General features: G+C 46.8%; 3 protein-coding genes across 3 annotated transcripts; 1 reads left to right on the plus strand and 2 right to left on the minus strand.

Moving 5' to 3' along the window:
• Nucleotides 1-936: 936 nt before the first annotated feature.
• On the minus strand, nt 937-5,753 carry GGS25DRAFT_496195 (SNF2 family N-terminal domain-containing protein). The gene is made up of 3 exons (XM_049261504.1): nt 5,127-5,753; nt 4,509-4,982; nt 937-4,445 (listed from the first exon to the last, which is right to left on the minus strand). Exons 1-3 carry the CDS (start codon nt 5,149-5,151, stop codon nt 1,624-1,626), a joined length of 3,321 nt encoding a protein of 1,106 aa, XP_049115908.1. The 5' UTR covers nt 5,152-5,753; the 3' UTR covers nt 937-1,623.
• A 1,383-nt stretch (nt 5,754-7,136) lies between these two features.
• On the minus strand, nt 7,137-7,634 carry GGS25DRAFT_523029 (uncharacterized protein; the record flags this gene model as incomplete). Its single annotated transcript, XM_049264356.1, has 1 exon — nt 7,137-7,634. One exon carries the CDS (start codon nt 7,632-7,634, stop codon nt 7,137-7,139), a length of 498 nt encoding a protein of 165 aa, XP_049115909.1.
• A 1,802-nt stretch (nt 7,635-9,436) lies between these two features.
• Nucleotides 9,437-13,014, plus strand: GGS25DRAFT_496202 (phosphatidylinositol 3 and 4-kinase-domain-containing protein). The gene is made up of 3 exons (XM_049261505.1): nt 9,437-10,734; nt 10,807-11,589; nt 11,649-13,014. The coding sequence occupies exons 1-3, from the start codon at nt 10,076-10,078 to the stop codon at nt 12,553-12,555; spliced, it is 2,349 nt and encodes a 782-aa protein (XP_049115910.1). The 5' UTR covers nt 9,437-10,075; the 3' UTR covers nt 12,556-13,014.
• The last annotated feature ends 5,690 nt before the right edge of the window (nt 13,015-18,704 follow it).

The following is an 18,704-nucleotide window of genomic DNA, read 5'->3' on the forward strand; positions in this document are numbered from 1 at the left end:
GTATGTAATAAATCGCAAAACATAGTTAACAGAACATCGCACATCCCCCTCTTTCCCCCCCTCCACTTAGTCCATCCCATCCCCAACATTAGCATTAGCATTAGCATCAGGCCAGCGAAGATCACTCACATACACACATAGTTAGTTAACCAAAAGAAAAGAAAGAACAAAAGGTAGGTATCCTAATAGTTAGATTCTGGGTTAGCTTAGTGTAAAAGCGACCTGCATATATGTGACCCAGCAGCTACACTAGCTTTGACCTCCCCCTCTCTCACCGTTAGAGAATGAATAACTTACCTTGTGGGGAAGATGAGTTGAATGAACAGCCAACTAACCTAACCTACATACTTCCATACTTCCATATAACTAACTACATACACAATGCAGCCTGGCGCCGGCACCGTAGTAGGCAGTCAACTTAGCCCACGCATCCATAGGCACACACACACAATTATATACATATAGGTCTAAACCTACCTACCTCCATCAGTTGAACTCGCCAGCATTCCATTAGCAGACCACATACACACACACCTACCTGCCTAACCGTAGTCACTAGCCACCTACCCTACCACTAGCACATAAGCAAGAAAGAAGTCCCCCAAGTGGACACCAAAAAAAAAATCCGGGGTTAAACATTGCCTACCTAACCTAGCCATGCCGATCCCACGCACCTACGCACCTCTTAATCCGCCGTCCAGATATCTATCTATCTAACCTATACCGGTTTTTGTTCGTCCTACCAGCTAACTTACTTACTTACCCTGGTACCTACATAACATTATATAGACCCTTGTTAATTACTATGTAACTAGTTATTTCCCACAATTACATAATTATCAATTCAAATTCACAGATCTCGATGAGGAGAACAGCACTACTATGCATCGTGCCCCTAGATATGCACCTTGGTAGGTAGGTAGGTAGGTAGGGTATGTATAGGTATGTGTTGTAGGTAGTGTAGTAATCTAATCTAGGTACCTAAGGAAGATCCTGACTTATATCGTGGCTAGGTAGGTAAATAGTAAACGGGCCAAAGTCAGGGGGGGTTGGGGGGAAGAAACGCATCTCATCTCATCGTATCGTCTCCAAAGAAAAACTAAATTACAAACCTCATATCTCAATCGTTGTGATACTGGAGGCAATACCTATATGGCCTATACATAGCATCCGCAATAGTCGAATGCAGGCCACTAGTGAGAAAACAAACGACACGCATGATTCAATCGATGAATGTCAATCGATGAATGTCCAAATGTGAAGGTCCCCCTTTGCAGTCATTCCTCGCCTCGGACCCAATCTAGTCCGATGGCAGTTGTTCATATCAATACCATCTCGTGAGAGCATCTTCGATCTTTTTATCTGGATCCGTGCAATTTGAGTCGAGGTCAGCCTCGTTAGCTAATGACCTGCTCACCAATGATAGTCTTCAACTTCTCAGATGCAACCGGAACGCCGTGCCAATGCAAACGCATCATACCCACCAGCTCTTCTCATTCCTTATCCTCAAAAAGTAACACCGAGTAGAAAAATCATCTCCAAAATCATCGTAAGGTGTCGTAGCAAGGGAAAAATCGTGACGGGATCGGAGATCACGTGTGCGTCATAGGAGCAGATAACTTCTTACTTGAAGAGGCTACGCAGATCCATGAGCTTCTGTTTTGCTGCCTCCGCCTTGTCCATCACCCGATCTCGGTCCATACTCAAGCTTGCAAGCTTTCTCTTCTTGTCCTGGAGCTCAATCATCTTCTCTTCAATGCTGTTCCGCATGATATATCTGACTGTGCGGACCGGTCTCTTTTGGCCAAGTCGGTGTACACGGTCGACGGCCTGGGCTTCTGCCGCTGGATTGTACTGGGGCTCCATCACATATACAAAGTTTCCGGAGGTAAGGTTGAGACCTAGACCACCAGCATTGATCGAGACCAATATGACATGTACAGAGTTGTCCTCTCGGAAAGCATCCATAGAGGCAGTTCTAGCAGGGCGGCTCATGCTGCCATCAAGTCGAGTATACTTGATTCCGACATTGTCCAACGCGATTTGGATTAGATCAAGATGAGTTGTCCAGGCAGAGAAGACCACAGATTTGAAGGGGGGTTCATCAGGTTGGGCTTCGCTGTCGGCTTCTGACTTCAGGAGGTCTGCAACCAGAGCGCGGGTCTTCGTATGAGGGCCAGTATATCCGGAATAGTCATCTTTCGCCTTGCTCTTGCCTTCAGGCTTACGTGGGTGATTGCGTCCTTCATGTTCTACATCCGCTCGACTTTTCCGGATTTCGTTGTAGGTAAAGCGGACATGGCATTGACACACGGGACATGTGCCCGAGCCGCGTTCCCCCACTTCTTCTTTCCAGGTCGAGATGCAACTAGTACAGAGAAGATGAAAGCAAGCAGTCATATAACCGAGGACATCCTCTTCACGCTCCGAGGCAATATCTGCAGCATCGTTTGAGCCAACTCTTCTTTGGCATGAAAAGCATAGGTCGCTGTTGGTCTCTTGCATTAGATCAAAGGCGCGGTATGCCCTTGACTCTGCCAGGGCAGGTTTCTCGTCGTCTTCGTCACTATCAAGGTCGATAGCAGACTCTTGGGTCAGGCCCTGTACCGCTTCTAGGTCTTCTTCATTGAGGAGATCCCTGCCATGTGCAGAAATCTGGCGAAGCCTAAGGATAGATTGGAGAATATGAATGTAGGTTTTGCCACCAATCATCTTCTCTCTACCTCCTGACAATACCTGCACTTTATCTTCCGCGTTCTTCTCAAACAGGTTGTAAAGCTTTTGTTCAGAAGGAGAAAAGTCAAGCCGGACGACCTGGTCCGTTCTGGGGGGAAGATTAATCTTGTCTTTCAGACGTCGAAGAGTAACACTATCCACGAGGATACGAAGCTTGGGGACAATCTCTGGGTCACAGACTTTGAATGGGGTCGTGATGTACTGTGTAAACTTGCTCTTATCATCAAACGGCTTTAGGCGGAGGAAAGCAAGCAACGCTGCAAGGTCATCCAATTTGTTTTGCACGGGAGTGCCTGTGACCGCCCAGCGACGTTGAGCTTGTAGGCGGCAGATAGCCTTGAATTGCAACGTCGATTGCTCTCGTATCATATGAGCCTCATCGAGGACTACACGAAACCATCCTACCTCTTCCAGAGGGTACGGGCCGGGTCTACCCTTGTTTCGAGCTTGAACCTCACTTGAGACAGAGCCGTAGGTCGTTAGAACAATGTCGTACTCAGCCAATCTCCTGGGATCTTTGATGCGGTTAGATCCATGGTAGATGTAGTATGTCAGCTGTCCAGCCTTGACGTGAGCTTTGATCTGCTCCTCCCAGTTAGTTATCGTGCTGAGGGGGCATATCAAGAGCGTTGCTTTGCCATTCTGCTTCAAAGGAGTCAAAGCAAGGGGCTCGGGTGTAGGGACGTTGAAATGTCCCGACGAGCTCCCTTTCTTTTTAGGTATAGGAGGGGCTTGTGGTTGAACAGGAGCAAGACGTGACCACTCTACTGCCTCGTCCAAAGAGCTAGCAACAAGAGATAGGATGCTCAAGGTTTTTCCTAATCCCATCATATCCGCCAGAATGCCACCAAGTGATTCAGGGGGAGCCTCACGTTGCGGCAGCCCCGTGATTACGTTGTAGTATGTCTTCTGGCCGTTGTTTCCTAGACGGAGTTGCCAGAAAGAATCAGCAGCTTTGCCATCATCACCATACTGGCGGGGCTTCTCCTTATTTCTCATAAAGAAGAGACCCTGCTTCTGGTGCCTCAACAACTCCGTTGTAATTCGGGCATCCGGTTCCATCTCAGGAAGCTCTTCGCTCTTCGTGAGTGAGTCAAAGACTCCGAAGACTTCAGAACGCACTTCTTCGACACTACGCATCATGGGGGGTGCAATCATAGCAGGGGCTGTCCTATACTGATCTTTGACAATGACTGGTGGCTTGGGTCCCTCCACGAGTTGTGGATTTTCATATTTGATACCAGGGTCGACCCTTGGTGGATTACGAAGCCAAATATTCTTATGAGAGAGGTGTCTAGCAACAGCTTTCCCGCTCTTTCGAGGACCGTAGAGCATCAGATCTAGGGTGTAACTTCGTGAAGTCGGCTGCCCAGCTTCCTCTCCTTGTAAAACTTGTCTTGTAGGAATTCTACAGTCGGTTCGAAGTTGTAGGCGAGAATCAAGTAGCGCCGCAAGGCCAGAAGATGTGGCAGGATCGACGGCCCCGACTATTTTGCGCGTATAATCGTAGGCAAGAATGGTATTAGCTGCCTCGCCGAGCTTTCGCCTGAGGACTATCTTGACTTGGGGCCAATAACTTGGCATAAGAGCAATAGCGCCGGGTTTAGGACTCGGAACCATATGGCAATTTAGTCTTGCGTGCTGGATCATGCCATAACAAACTTCCTCCTCTTTCGGTGCTTGTAGCAGCACGACATCGTTCTCTTCCACTGTCAGGCATTAAGTATTAGTACGGGAATCAACCAAGGCCATACAAATAGCAAATGACCCACCACCATCAGTGAGATCAACAGCTTCAACACGCCTGGTTGGTAGTTGTTGGTTAGTTGCCTCTCGTCTCTTCTCATTGACATAATGCCCGATGTCCCCGCTACCTCCACCCCCAAAAGAGCCCACAGAGCTCATGCTATCTTCCGATTCAAGCTTGCGACGTTTTAATTGGGGCGCAAACGTTCGCTGTTCGACATTGTTCATCCGATCGATCATATTATTGAAGTTGTTGGAGTTTGGCATAGTGTAGCCATTGGACTGGACTGGATGGCCGTTGGCAGTAAAGCTGTCTTGCGGGTTAGAGAACTGGAACTGGACTTCGGGCGAGTTGCTCGAGCCGTTGAAAGACCGGTTGATACCATTATGGGGAGCGGTCGGGACGGGGGATTGGGATTGGGATGGGCCGGCATAGCCCTTTGGATTAAGAAGGAGCGCGGGGTTCAAGTTAAGTCTCGAGGATCCGTTGTGAATCGGACCTGAACCCAGATATATAATGTCAGTACCATTATCTGATTTATGTTTAATTGCACGAGGAGTTGTGCTCAGACTTCTGGTTGGCAATGCCGTGGGTTGGGTAAGACTGTGAGGAAAAGATGTGAAGGGGAGGCTGTCGCTATTACCCTGCGAGCGGTTATCGGAGTCCATCTTGTCTACCTTTCTTCCTTCCAGCCCTATTCACCACAGACCAAGCGCAGCCGCATACAGTGGAAATAGGTGTTTTGTCGGAATCTTCACTAGGATAGTTAAAGGTTCGTAACAAAGCGGAGCGCACGGCGAGTAGAGTTTTTTGCGCCGGTGGGGGTGGGCATCGGCAAGGCTACCATCAATGGTATTAAGGAAAATATAAGAAAAAAAAAAGTAGGCGGCGTTAATGAGGGTATGTATAGGAAGGGTAAGAAAGTGGTCAGGTAGGCAGACGTGGGCGGGAGGGCTGAAGAATAAAGAAGCACCGAGCTAGGTAGCCTGAGGCAAGGTTCACAGACTACTTGACCAGGTAACTCGTGAAAAAGAAAAACAAGAAAAAAAAGGTATGAAAATGAATAGAGAAAAAAATCTCAAATCTCGAAGTTGTCACAAGGACATGTTAGATGCCTTGTATGAATGTGTTATGTAGTATGTAGGGTGAGATACTTAGACTATGTAGGTCAAAGTTAAGTGGATGTGACAATCAACCCTAGCCTTCTAGCCTTCGAAATTAGCGGATATTGAATATTATTGGCTACAGAGTTTTGGTAGGTTGTGTTAACTAGGAACCTTTCGGGATTGATGCATTAGGTCGAAGTCAGGAAGTTGACTAGACGTACCTTGATATCAATAATCTATCCCCTAGGACCCCTACCCACATGTACTGTTGCTACTGTATGGAGGGGCTGACGGCTGTTAATACACATGTATTAACGTTGGAATTTAAATGTTAAATTGTATGCTACTATGCACCCTCCCTCTTTGTTACTGCCGCACGAAATTATGTAATACCTTGATGACGCATTTGCAAGCAGATTAATTATTTACGCCGGACATTCTAATTCAAAATACATTTATACATGGTGTAAACAGTATATATCTATTGGAAGTAAATTGTTATATTTACATAGATAAGGTCAACACAAGTATGAGTATGTTGGCAGTAGAGGGAATTTGAGGTATAACTAATGTTCTGTGAAAATTTTGAGAAAAAAAAACCAAAGTGTAAAAAAGGAAACTGTACTAGTTGGTAGGCATTCGATGTTGCACATACTCGACACTGCCTGCCTGATGCATCGCAAATCAGAACTGATAGCGATAAATGTTTGATTGGTCTGCTGACCAGCTGAGAGGGCCACCTTCAAGTTTCAACCCTTTGTCTTTTTTCTACTTTCTGTACTTCCCAAGGCCACGTGCCCCGCAGATCTGAGGGACCCAGTTAAGCTGATGCAGATGCAAGCATTGTTGGGCTGCGCAAGACTCCGTGGGGTGGTCTTGGCAGCCTGCCCACAACTAAAGTAAGTCCAGCCTGCCTACCAGGTGCTACTGTACAGTCTGTACTGTTCTGTACTAGGTAGGTACAATACCCTACAATACCCTACCTATCTACTCTTCTCCACCGGCTTTTTAAAGGTCTTGACTTGATGGCATTCACCAAAATCCTACCTTGTATTACCTACATATGCTGTAGTAATAGTAACCAAGGCAATATCATGCACATGACTGTCCATACATAACATGACAGCCTACCAAGGTAAATAGGTATACATGACTTATAACATAACTCCAGAAATGGTCCCTATTGCCTTGATTTTCCGTCTCGTTCGCTTCGGACAAGATATTGGATATGCTTCCAACAAACAACTGACTCAAAATATCAGGCAAGTTATGAATATTTCCCAATCCCTGCTTTGCCCTGCCCTGCCCTTCCCTTATCTTTTTGTACCTATCCTTGAAAACAAACGCCGATATCATTTCATCTCATCTTTAGTCTTAACATTATCGCTGTGAGTCAGCTGCGTGCTGATGCCTTGCCTCGTTGTACAAGTTTAGTCAACACTCGTAATCTAACACCATGTCATCCCATTCCCCTTGTGTCACGTCTATCCCCGACGAAGACATCGTTGGGTCTGAGTCACCTAATCGCTCAGAAGAGTCGAACCTCATCAGCCATCCTGTTTCGAATTTTGAGAAGGACCGTCGTTCCTGATCACTATCTCGTGGCGGAGAAATGAAGTTATAATGGGCTCACCCAAGCTTTTTGTTGAATCACCTTCGTGGTTCCGGCTTCGACTTTGCGTCCTTTGCCGCCTTCGCTTTGATGACTCTTGTCCGTTTGGCGAACGAGATCTAGAAGGCGATTGACTTCGATGGCGGTTTAGCTGAACAACACGAATAACTCTTCTGCGGGTGGGAGACAAGGATCCGCCCCTGAGTCGCGATGTGGCTCGAGAGGTATCAATCCTCGATGTCGAGCGATGTCGACATCGTCCACGAAAAGTGGCAGATTCTGCCGACGGGATTCGAGTCGCGGTAACTGCCAAAGCTCCTCCTGGTGGGCTACGTCCTCGCTTTCTTCCACGTTGGCTCTCGGGCTCAGGTGACGAAAAGGTCGTGATGGTGATGTCGATGAAGCTTTCGTTCTCTGCTGCTTGTGTGGCCATTTCGAATCCGACGTCAACTGTCTTGGGTGGCTGTGTACACTGTGCTTCGCTTAAGGTCAATCACCCAGTTGTGCCGGTTTTCCAGAATGGAGAGGAATGGAGAGAGGCAAGTCTTGGATCAGATATAGCTGATAGCTGATCGAGGCGTGTCTGGAATAATGATGTGGGCTGTGAAGTGGGTTGGGGGATCAGCAGAAAGATTACAACAACAGGCTTGTCACCGTTAAATCAAACACGGTCTAGTATAGTCGTATGTTGGATTCTTGGGAATAAGGGGAGGGAGAGGGCAGGCAGTGGATGGGCAATGAGGAATTGGGAATAAATAGTGTTAATAAGAGATAATCTTGGAATTAAGCTGGTTCACATCGGCACGCGAGGATACCCCCAAGGTGGAAACAGGACAAGAGATCAACGAGACTTATCCGCCTAAGTTACAAGAACCAAATAGCAGGGTTGGGATCGACGTTCACTCCTGGGATCTTTGAATCAGAAGCGTCTTGGATTGGTGCATCTCTAGACCAATGGATCAAATACGATTGGCCAACGAGCTAGTGCAATTGACGTAAACTTTGTGTTGAGGTATTGAGAGTCTTGAGAGTGCTAGGCAGCTAGTATGGTATGTAGCTGCTAAGATACTTACCTGGTAGGCTGGTAACCTCAGTGGGAAGCTTATTTGTTGTGGTGGAGTGGACACAGCAGTTGGAACCTCTGTCTCCTCCCTTTATTGAAAAGGGAAAATGTCCCAGCTCAGACTATGTATGTTGGATGCTCGTCTTAGATGGTTCGATATGTATGTGTGTGTATGTGTGTGTGTGTGTGTGTGTGCGAGCATAAGTATAATAGAGTAGTATGTAGGCAAGTACAACTTGGGCTGCAGATGACTCGGGTAGCTCAGCCTATTGCAACGCAGGCGAATTGGGATTATGTAGGGGATCGCGTGATGGGAGGTTCATTGGTAGCAATGAAGTGATGATCCGCCCGACTTCAGCTTAAATGATTCGAGGAGGTGATTCCGTGCAGTACCGGACCGTAGGTGTGAGGTACTCAAGTTAGGTATGTCGTAATAATATATTGATACAACAAGCTGTATATTGATATGTATATTGATATATTTGTTGCCGTCTTCCCATTGATGAATTGGCTATACCAACAAGTTTATGAATCTGTCTAACTACGTAACCCGTGCAACGGCATCAGCTATACGTGGTTAAGGTGACGGAATTGTAGCGGAAGAGTCCGACAGGCGGGGTCGATGGTATTCTTGAGGCTTACTTCAAAGAGCTCTAGACCAACGGTAGCCAAGGTAAGCCAAGGTAAGGTAAAAGGCACGGTGTTGGGTCCGAGGTTCTTTCGAAAGGGGTAGAGGGGGCAGGTATGAGAATTTCGATATGTGTAATCCGATGTCCCTCCCTTTGGTATTTTATTTATTGAATATTGAATTTCTAAAGGTACAGTAGTCCTGCTGCTCTGGAGGCAAGTGCCTATCTCAGTACCTAACTAACCAGTTAAATGGTAGACAAGTAGTTAACTACTTGGGGTATGTATTTGCCGACATCGACTCATATCTTTCAATTAATGTTATGTACCTACAAGTAATCATCAACTCTGGAGATAAAATACGTATTGCAACTCATGTATATATGCAGGTACACATATATATGTATATACAAGAAGCAGGTAAAGCTGTTACAATTACAGATATGCAGATATACGGATGCAAGATGCAGGCATATGGGGCCGTAAGTGGAGACGTTCTACGACTTGCATCTGTAGCTCCGTTCCAGAGTTCCATCAGTTCCATAATTTCCCTTAACCTTATGTAAGTCGCCTAAGCAAGCAACATCAACTCTCTACAACGTAATTAGTTAATACATAACTAACTACAACTACACTAAGGTTAGTACATAGTATCCAACCATCCATCGACGTGACATTCATCTACGTGACGTGTTTCAACTTCTTCAGCTACAATTACGACTGGCTCACCCAAACATCACATCACCAAGAAAATAAGAAGAAGCAGAAAGGAAAAAAGAAAAAAAACCAAAAAATAGCAGAAAAAGAAGGGGAAAAAAAGGGCCCATCTCTTCTTCTTTCTGTTTTGTGTACTAACCAATTATTTATTCTTCTAGTCCCTCTTTTTCCAAGGAGATACAAAAGAGATACAAAAGAGATACGCACTATACCAGCCCAGCCCCAATGTTCTCCGTTGGAAATCTATTCTGTATTGGCTAATTGTTGATAATACGAGGGAACAAGGGGGGTCGAGGCCAAACCAGCATCAACAACTTCCGTTTTATTGTTTTTATTGTCATCTTTGGTACAGAATAGTTCTTGAATGGTAGCTTTTTGTCATAGAATGGAATGACCTCGAAATCAGATCATTGAACCTCCCCACACCCACTACATCCATCACATCCGTTATATTTATCACTGCCAGCATGCCTCGAAGTCGGCCAGCTACCACGGGCTATGAACGCCTGGCACAGGCCGACCAGTTCAGCGACGAGTCCGACGAAGATGTTTTAGCCCAAAGCTTCGCATCCCTTCAACCTCAATCCGCACCACGCTTTGCATCTAACACCCAACCGAGGCCTCACTCAGGCATGGCTTCCCCTAAGCCCGCTGCGCAGCCTAAATACCGGCCGAAGCGAATGCGAAGCAATTCCGGTGTCGACCTGAAGGCCATCAACGCCCGTTTAGAACGATGGGCTGACGAGATTGCTTCCAAGTTCAAAAGGGGGAAGGGAAGAGGAAGTCCGGGTGAGGAGGAACGTCTCGAGATCCATTATAGCGTTTTCCAACCCCCCGAAGGCGTACGACCCGCCACCGCCGAGACTCTTGCCGCTTTACCTGAACCTGCCATGTCCAGGGATGAATTCGAAGCTATAGTGGAGAGCGTGCGTGTTGCTATTGATCAAGGCATGCATCCGAGCATGATTACCCAAGGGAGCTCGGGGAGTTATTTCGCACGGAATACCGATGGTAAAATAGTCGGTGTGTTTAAACCAAAAGATGAGGAGCCCTATGCAGCAGGAAATCCAAAGTGGAACAAATGGATTCACCGAAATCTGTTCCCCTGCTGTTTTGGCCGCGCATGGTAAGTGTCCTTCCCAGGTGTCTTTCTTAAGTGCCGTGCATGGGGTAGACAAAGATTCTGACTCCCCTCCAGTTTGATTCCTAATCTCTCGTACGTGAGCGAGGCGGCGGCGTACGTCCTCGACCGCCAACTCCGTACCCACATCGTCCCCTACACCGACGTCATTTACCTGTCGTCCAAATCATTCCACTACCCCTATTGGGATCGCCGGAGCTTTTATAGAAAAAAGAAGCCTCTCCCCGAGAAACCGGGGAGTTTTCAGGTTTTTCTCAAGGGGTTCAAGGATGCTAATGTGTTCTTGAGAGAACATCCTTGGCCTGACCAGTACTGGTCCAGCTTCCGTTCAAACGACACTCACAGGCACAAACAGAAGAAATGGGCTGATAGCTGCCGCCCGTCCACTAGGAATACACGCGCAGATGATAGTGAAAGTGAAGATGAACAAACTACCGCGGGACAACGGCCTCTTGGGCCGGATAATTTCATGTGGACCGAGTCGTTAAAACAGGCATTCCGGGAACAGCTCGAGAAGCTCGTAATATTGGACTACATTATGCGGAATACCGATAGAGGTCTTGACAACTGGATGGTCAAAGTTGACTGGCAAACTCAAGAAGTCTCCATTGCTTCTGAGCCCCCACAGCTTAATTTGGACATGCCGGACGAAGATAACGAGCAGCCTCCAAGGCCCGTAGATATATCAATGAGGAACAAGTCTAGGAGTCCTAATCCTTATAAGGCGCAAAAGCCTATGAACGCGGCTCGTACGAGTAAGGTCCCCGATCCTAAGATATCGCTCGGAGCAATCGATAATTCTCTGTCATGGCCATGGAAGCATCCAGATGCGTGGCGAAGGTATTTCCATCCTTACCTGGGAACGCTACTCTGTGGAAAGTGACGCTAACTGCTGACAGCTTTCCGTTTGGTTGGTTATTTCTACCCGTTGATCTCATCGGACGACCATTCTCCCAGAAAACCCGGGATCACTTCCTCCCACTCCTCACATCTACTCAGTGGTGGAGCCAAACTTCTCTGGAGCTACGGAAGGTATTCCAGATTGACCCCGATTTCCAAGAGAAGATGTTCTCCCGTCAAATGGCGGTAATGAAGGGTCAAGCTTGGAACGTGGTTGAGACGCTTAAAACCCCAGATCATGGTCCGTTAGAGCTTACAAGGCGTGCCAGGGTATGTGTATGGGATGATCTGGTAGAGGTGCCCGTGGCCGTACCCATGCGCGTCACATCGTCTGAGATGCGCCGCAAGGCGGAGCAAGAGGTCCACAGCGCCATCGAGGAGGAGATGGATATCGGTGCGGCCAACTCGTCCTCAGCACCTGCCCAACGCGTGGATGATCTCCTTGGCTTTTCTAGTCCCTTACCGAATCCTGGACGCTTCGAACTAGCTAGCTCCCACGAGCAGTCACCAGATCGGACCGAACCGGCTTCTGCAGACTACACGCCCAATGGCGTAGCTCAAAATCCCTTCGATGTCCTGTCGGCAACGGAGTCGCCCAACGCTTCACGTCCAAAAGGGTCTCGTGGCCCGAGGTCGAGCTACCAGGGTCCGGCGCGATCCCAGATCAGTATGTATGCACCACATAAGGAGCGCAGGTACTCGTTCGCGACGGGTGTGACCAACTCACGAAATAACAACTCGATCGCCGCCAAGTTATATGGCAATGGCTACGACGATGAGGAGGATGACATGGAGGGGGACCTAGGTTACGCGGCGGCGGAGACGATGGACGGGAATAGACGGAAGGTAATTGTGGAGCGGCTAGAGACCGTCAAGGCTAGAAATCCCGTGTTCACTTGGTGCTAAAGGCCTAGGATAACGAATAAGAACGAGGCCTGTGAGGAGAGAAATCCTCTCACGAATGTACGACGCCTGCGCTGCTCAACATGCATACCTATACTCGGCTCCTCCCGGCGCCTTATTAGGTACCTACCTACCTTGAGCAGAATAATGATCGCGTACGCTACGAAGTTAATAGAAAGACGACCTGGTTTTTTGAGTTTTTTTTTGGTCCGCTTGTTTGCTTTTTGGAACATTGAATTGCATAGCCTAAGGGTAGAAGGAACACTAGGACCGGTTACCATTGAAGTGTACAACACAGAAAGAAAAAGACAGTCATAATAATTACGATACATACAACTTACCTACTTGCTGGGTAGCAAAAACATGGCATTGTGTGACCTGGAATCTAGGTATGAATCTATGCTACGCACGTACACTCACTTAAGGTTACCTACTTGCCTGCCTACCTACCTACCTACCAACTTACGTGCCCGCTAAACTCACTTGCGTGATAGCAACATAGGTATATCGCAACTACATACCTGTGTAGTTCTACGTAGAATTTGGATTCTGGGTTCCTAGTACCAGAGGGGGGTTAAGTAGGTTAGGATCCTAGAATCTGGGGTTGCGATATTGTGTGATAGGCACTTTCAATAAACCACCTAGGTACCTACCTACCTACCTACCTATCCAGCAGTCACATCCATGTTTTAATAAACCAGGTAGATATTGTTATTCATAGGGATAGGTAGCAAGAACGATCTGGCAGATGTGGATGAGGTTTTCATGTGGAGGATCTTTGTAGATATATAGGTAGGTAGGTAGGTACATGTATGTAGGCTTTCTTGCCCACCTAACCTACCTACCTTACCTACATAGGTGTGTCTACCTGCTTACATAATTACATAGGTTGCTCATTGGCTCGCCTATACACTCACTGTACCTATCTAGCGTACCTATGTAGATATCTACCTAGCTTAGCTTAGCTTAGGTTACTCTGTGTTATAACTATCATTCGCTGCCTAGTTGGTTGGTTAGTTAGTTAGTTGGTTATATACCAAGCTTTGGCATTAGGCGTGGCATGTATTGTACATAAGAGACAAGGAGGGAGTATGCGTAAGTTAGGCAGGTAGGTAGGTAGGTAGGTAGGTAGGTGGTTTATAGATCGGTAATACCTACCTACCTAACCTACTTAACTAACCTAGTTAGATATGTAAGTACATAGTGTATAAGTAGGTAGGTTATCTATCTATCTATCTACCTACATACCATCACTCGATACCGAAGCCGAGAATTGTGGAAAGCACGTAACCTACCTACCTACCTACCTAGTTACATAGGAGGGAAAAGTCGAAATAAACTAGGGAACTAGCTAATTAGGTACCTAGGTAGTGTTGAAGGGAAAGGAAGGGAGGAAGGAAGGAAGAGAAGAGGAAGAAAAAAATTTGTTCACGATGTAGGTATGTAGTTAGTACCTATGTATCATCATGGATGGGGTCTCAATCGTCAATGGCATGAATCGATGAAAGAAAGAAAGAAAGAATAAATGAATGAATGAATGGACGCGGATGTACGGTAGTAATGTGTGGATGTGGATGTGAGGATGTACATATGTTTTAGTTTAGGTATAGCTAATAGTTAGTTGGATAGTTGGAGGAAGCGGGTTATGAACTGATATTTCAAGACCGATGTGGTAATCGGAAACCAATGGGTATTAGTTGGTATATACTTTATGCATCATGTATTGTACAATACAATACGTTATAGTATCATACCTAGTAGGTACTGTAGGTACGCTATTAGTTTACATGATGCAGGCAGGGGACTTCTCCATAGTATGTATGTTATACTACCTATGTATTGTACATACATACCTATAGACCTAAGATACTACTATATATAGTGTATAGTGTATTGACCCAGGTAGCATAGTATGGATATATTATATGTATCGTAGATATAGGTGTAGATGTATACCTACCTACATAGACCTACATACCGTAAGTATGCATGATGATGGGTACTATGTAGGTAGGTAAGTAGGTAGGTAGGTCGGTATGTAGGCATGGGTTCGTTAGCATGAGCGGACATGATCTCGAACTTGTTCTTACATGGCATGGCATGGTACATGTACCTACCTACCTACATAACTAGCCCGTGCCGTTGTTTCAATGCTGTAAATCAGTACCGATGTAGTGCATGATATCTATGGATGTATGCTTGCGGCTACAAAACCTTTACCACACATGTGCATGAAATCCTACATACATTTATAGTAGGTATGTATGTACTGTATGTTCATACACACACATAAGACATACATACCTTGCCTTACCTTAGCTACGCAGTGCACATGTGGTATAAATAATCAATTAATTAAACGTAATCAAGAAAAAAAGCCCCCGAAACTTCCAAGAGGTATACAGAATCCCTGCTTACTATGTAAGAAACGAATAGTCTAAAGCACATAAGTCTAACCTAGCCTTAGGTAGGTAGGTAGGTAAGTAAGTAGGCAAGGTAACCATAAGCTGTGAATAAACGAAACAAAACGAAACGAGACCAAAGAAAAAAAAGAAAAGATATATAATAAGAAAATCTTCAATATACCAACCTACCTCACTTACCTATGTAACGGAGGTCGTAAGTATTAAGTTAAGAACGGGAGATAGCCATCAACGTTCCAAGGGACGGGAAAAGCCAAGGGTTTTTGATTTGCGGTAGTGTAAGTCAGTCACCTTAGCGAGAAGGAAGGAAGAAAAGAAGAAGAAAAAAATGATATGTGACCTGTCACATATCACTTACGCATCTCTATGCATATCCATAGCTTTATTTTATTTTGGAATGACGACCCCCCAGTACCAAGTTAAGAGCCCTGTCTAGAGACGAAGAAAGAGACCAGAAGAAAAAAAAAGGGGGGCCACGTCAAAAAAGCCCACCTTCATTGATTTTCCCAAGCCCGAGGCCGCGGACGGCCCGCGATTGGGGGTCTGTCCGAAAGACACGCCGTCAAGCCAAACCTGCGACCTTGCATCGCCTTGCCTTGTCTTGCCTTGCCCGACACATCTAGGATACCGCACACTACATCATAATACCTACCATATGTCCTTTTTCTTTCCTTCCTTCCTTTGCCCTCTTTCAATCTTCATTTCGTATAACATCACTTACCCCTACCTCGCCTACGTCAGCGTGCTGCTGCTGCTGCTGCTGACAAGGCCCACTGTCATGTCATTGATACACCGAGAAAGAGAGATGCAAAGTTTCGTAGGGACGAAGGGGGTCCGAATATGAAAGAGGGAGGCGAGAGGGAAAAAAGAGGGAAAAGATCAAGACAAATCTTGATGCATCAGAACATGGCGCGCGCATTTTGGGGGCCTTAGAAGAACAGCTCATGTCTGCATATCCGGGATTACTACGCTGTTTTGTCACCCTACAATACGCACCAAACCTCTCCTTCTTTACTCGGTACGGTATCGAACTCGCGCATTATGAGGTCGACGTCGATACCGCTTACCCCGCGGGATCAGGACAAGACCCAAACGTGCGGCCTATATCATACGTTGTTGTGCTTGTACAATCCTCTGGCTAGCCGAATGTGCTAGGTCAGGTAGGTAGCATGGCGCGCTTCTCGGCAAAATCTGAATTTCAAGTCGCTCGCAAGAGGCCTCCCGCTATACGTCATTCCTTCTCACCTAGGCGGCGGCAATACCAGATTTCTGGGATTTATGTATGTATGTACATAGCAAACTATGTAGCCAAATAGACGGGATGAGCCGAAGTAACATACCGACATAATACTTACATGCCCAGCTAGGTCTAGGTAGATATGGATATAAATGGCGCTTTGGGGTAAGATATTAAAATTGCAACCGCAAATAGGGGGAACTGCCTCAACAGGACTAACGCGAAATTCGCAAATTGCCTGTTGAGATCATCTTACCAACCTGCTGGGTATGAGTCCGGGTACAGTTAACCTCTCCTCGAGGCTCGAGCGTGCGGGCACTTTCAATGTTGGTTTAGAGCTGTGCAAAGATGTACAAGGCGTTCCCGTGTACGCGGTAAGGCACCTTCGCCTTGCGTCTGCATGCTGCTGCCGACCCGAAAAGACAGCGAGACCTGGCAGTCGGTGTCTCGCATCCTAGGAAGAAGGAATAAGACCGTCTTGGCTTGGGGTCTTATTGCCAATCAAGGGGTGGCGCACCAACAGTGAGATGCAAGCCAGTCCAGCCTCAAAAAAGGTTCCAACGTACACCCTCCCGCAGGGTAGCACCCTCGGCACCCTGCTTGCAACCGACCCCTCAGTTTCTAGCGCTGGTAAAGTAGGCCAAGGTACTCCGGAATATTGAACCAGTCGCTCGGGGCTGATGATACGCACACTGTACCTATTCATACCTCCATCCCACAGCCCACCTCAACTTTTCACGTGTTTAAAGGAGGGGAAATCTGATGCGTAGGTAGGTGGTGTGTGGAAGCCACTGCAATTTCTTTTCTCTTTTACAAAAGATGTAATCCCGTTTATGGCTTCAGAGGATTACCAAATTTGCAGGGTCATCATAAGCAAGGATCGCTATTGGCAATCCTCGCGGCACAGCGTGAGAGTGAGGCTGGCCCAAAGTTAGTCATTGAACCTGGCCCTTCTCCCGCTCTTTTCTGTTTTACTAGATCCGGTTACGATCACGCCTGTACTGTCCGACCCGATACTCTGGTACACGCTAATGCATGGCCTCACTAAAGTAAGACACGTTTATTGCAATGATGACGATGGCGATTATGATGGTAAGGATACGTACATACCAGACTGCGAGATGTTGAGATGGATAAGGACGCCATCATCATGATTTTCCGTTATAAACAAAGCGGATCCAGCTCTTCAACAGATGTGCCGGAAAAGCCGGGTTCAACCGCGACCGACTACGAGGCCCGTTGTGAAGCACGACAGTGTGGTCCAAAGGAACGGGCGCCATCTCAGCGGCAGAAGAAATTGCGTGCCTAGATAGTACGGCCTGTATGAGGCCCACGATGGCTTTAATCGTGTGTGGGCCTGCGTCCCGACCATAATCCTCTCTATAAACCAGGGGGGTCAGTGGCTAGCGTCGAACAACAAATGATCCTATGCCACTCATCTTGACAAGGACTTTCTATTGGTAATGTGGTAGATATCAACCTTATCACCTTGGCTTCCATGGTACCGTATCGTCTATGAATGAATCGGTAAAGGTGTATACGACATCACATAAACTCGCCACGGTACTCGGCAAGGGCTCCGGGGGGGTCCCTCGACACACTAGCCAATGTAAGAAAGAGTGCCCTCTTTGGCTCCGTTGATGGAGGACTCGACGTGAATCTGGAATTGTATGGGTACCGCTGTACCGGCCATTTGGAGATCGCCGCCACCACCCCCCAATTTCTAGCGTCCTTCCTCTAAGGCCTTCTCTCCACTAGGACGGCCCGCTTGTTTTGATGTACATAGCTGTCCTGAAAACCCATCAATGAGGGTGCAAGACATATTAAACACCCCATGGCGGTTCCAGAGATGATGTGCAGTTATCCCGCCCTACCCAGGCCGTTTTCAAAACAGGGAGAGCGGCCATTTGAGGATGAGGCACCATTGCTGATTCTTAGCTGAGTTATTAAAAGCATTAGCTTCCCTCAGACCACAGTAGCGGTGTGAGGAGGTCATACTAAAAAAAGGCATGTCGTAATCTGTCTGTCCGCTGTCTGAGTAGTCGCACATTAGGAGTTGTCAGTAATAACAAGCACCACGATCGTCACCCCAAAATCTTGTCGTTCCCAGGACGCAGGCGAGCCTGTTCTTCCCGTGCATATACACTAATACTAGATGGACGCAAATAATCCCACCTTGCTGCTTTGCGAACAAGTTACTGTAAACTGACAGCCATACGAGGTCTCCATCCCTGTCGTATGGTGGCCCGCTTGGTACGTGAGATACGTCTGTGACTGACCACATCCACAGCCCGTAACAGATTAATGTCCTCGGCAAGTAATACATACTTTTTAGGTCAAGCTGCGTCCACCATGCTTACCAAGACCTTCATATTCCGTCCGTTAGTAGCTTGCCAGGGATTCTCCTTTCGAAACATGTAGGTAACAATAAAGAAGGGTTTAACCCCCCGAGAGGCAACAAAAACCTCCAATCGTTAGAAATACCTGGTTAT

Source organism: Hypoxylon fragiforme (genome assembly GCF_022984875.1).
Source record: "Hypoxylon fragiforme strain CBS 206.31 chromosome Unknown GGS25scaffold_6, whole genome shotgun sequence".
Taxonomy (NCBI): Eukaryota; Fungi; Ascomycota; class Sordariomycetes; order Xylariales; family Hypoxylaceae; genus Hypoxylon; species Hypoxylon fragiforme.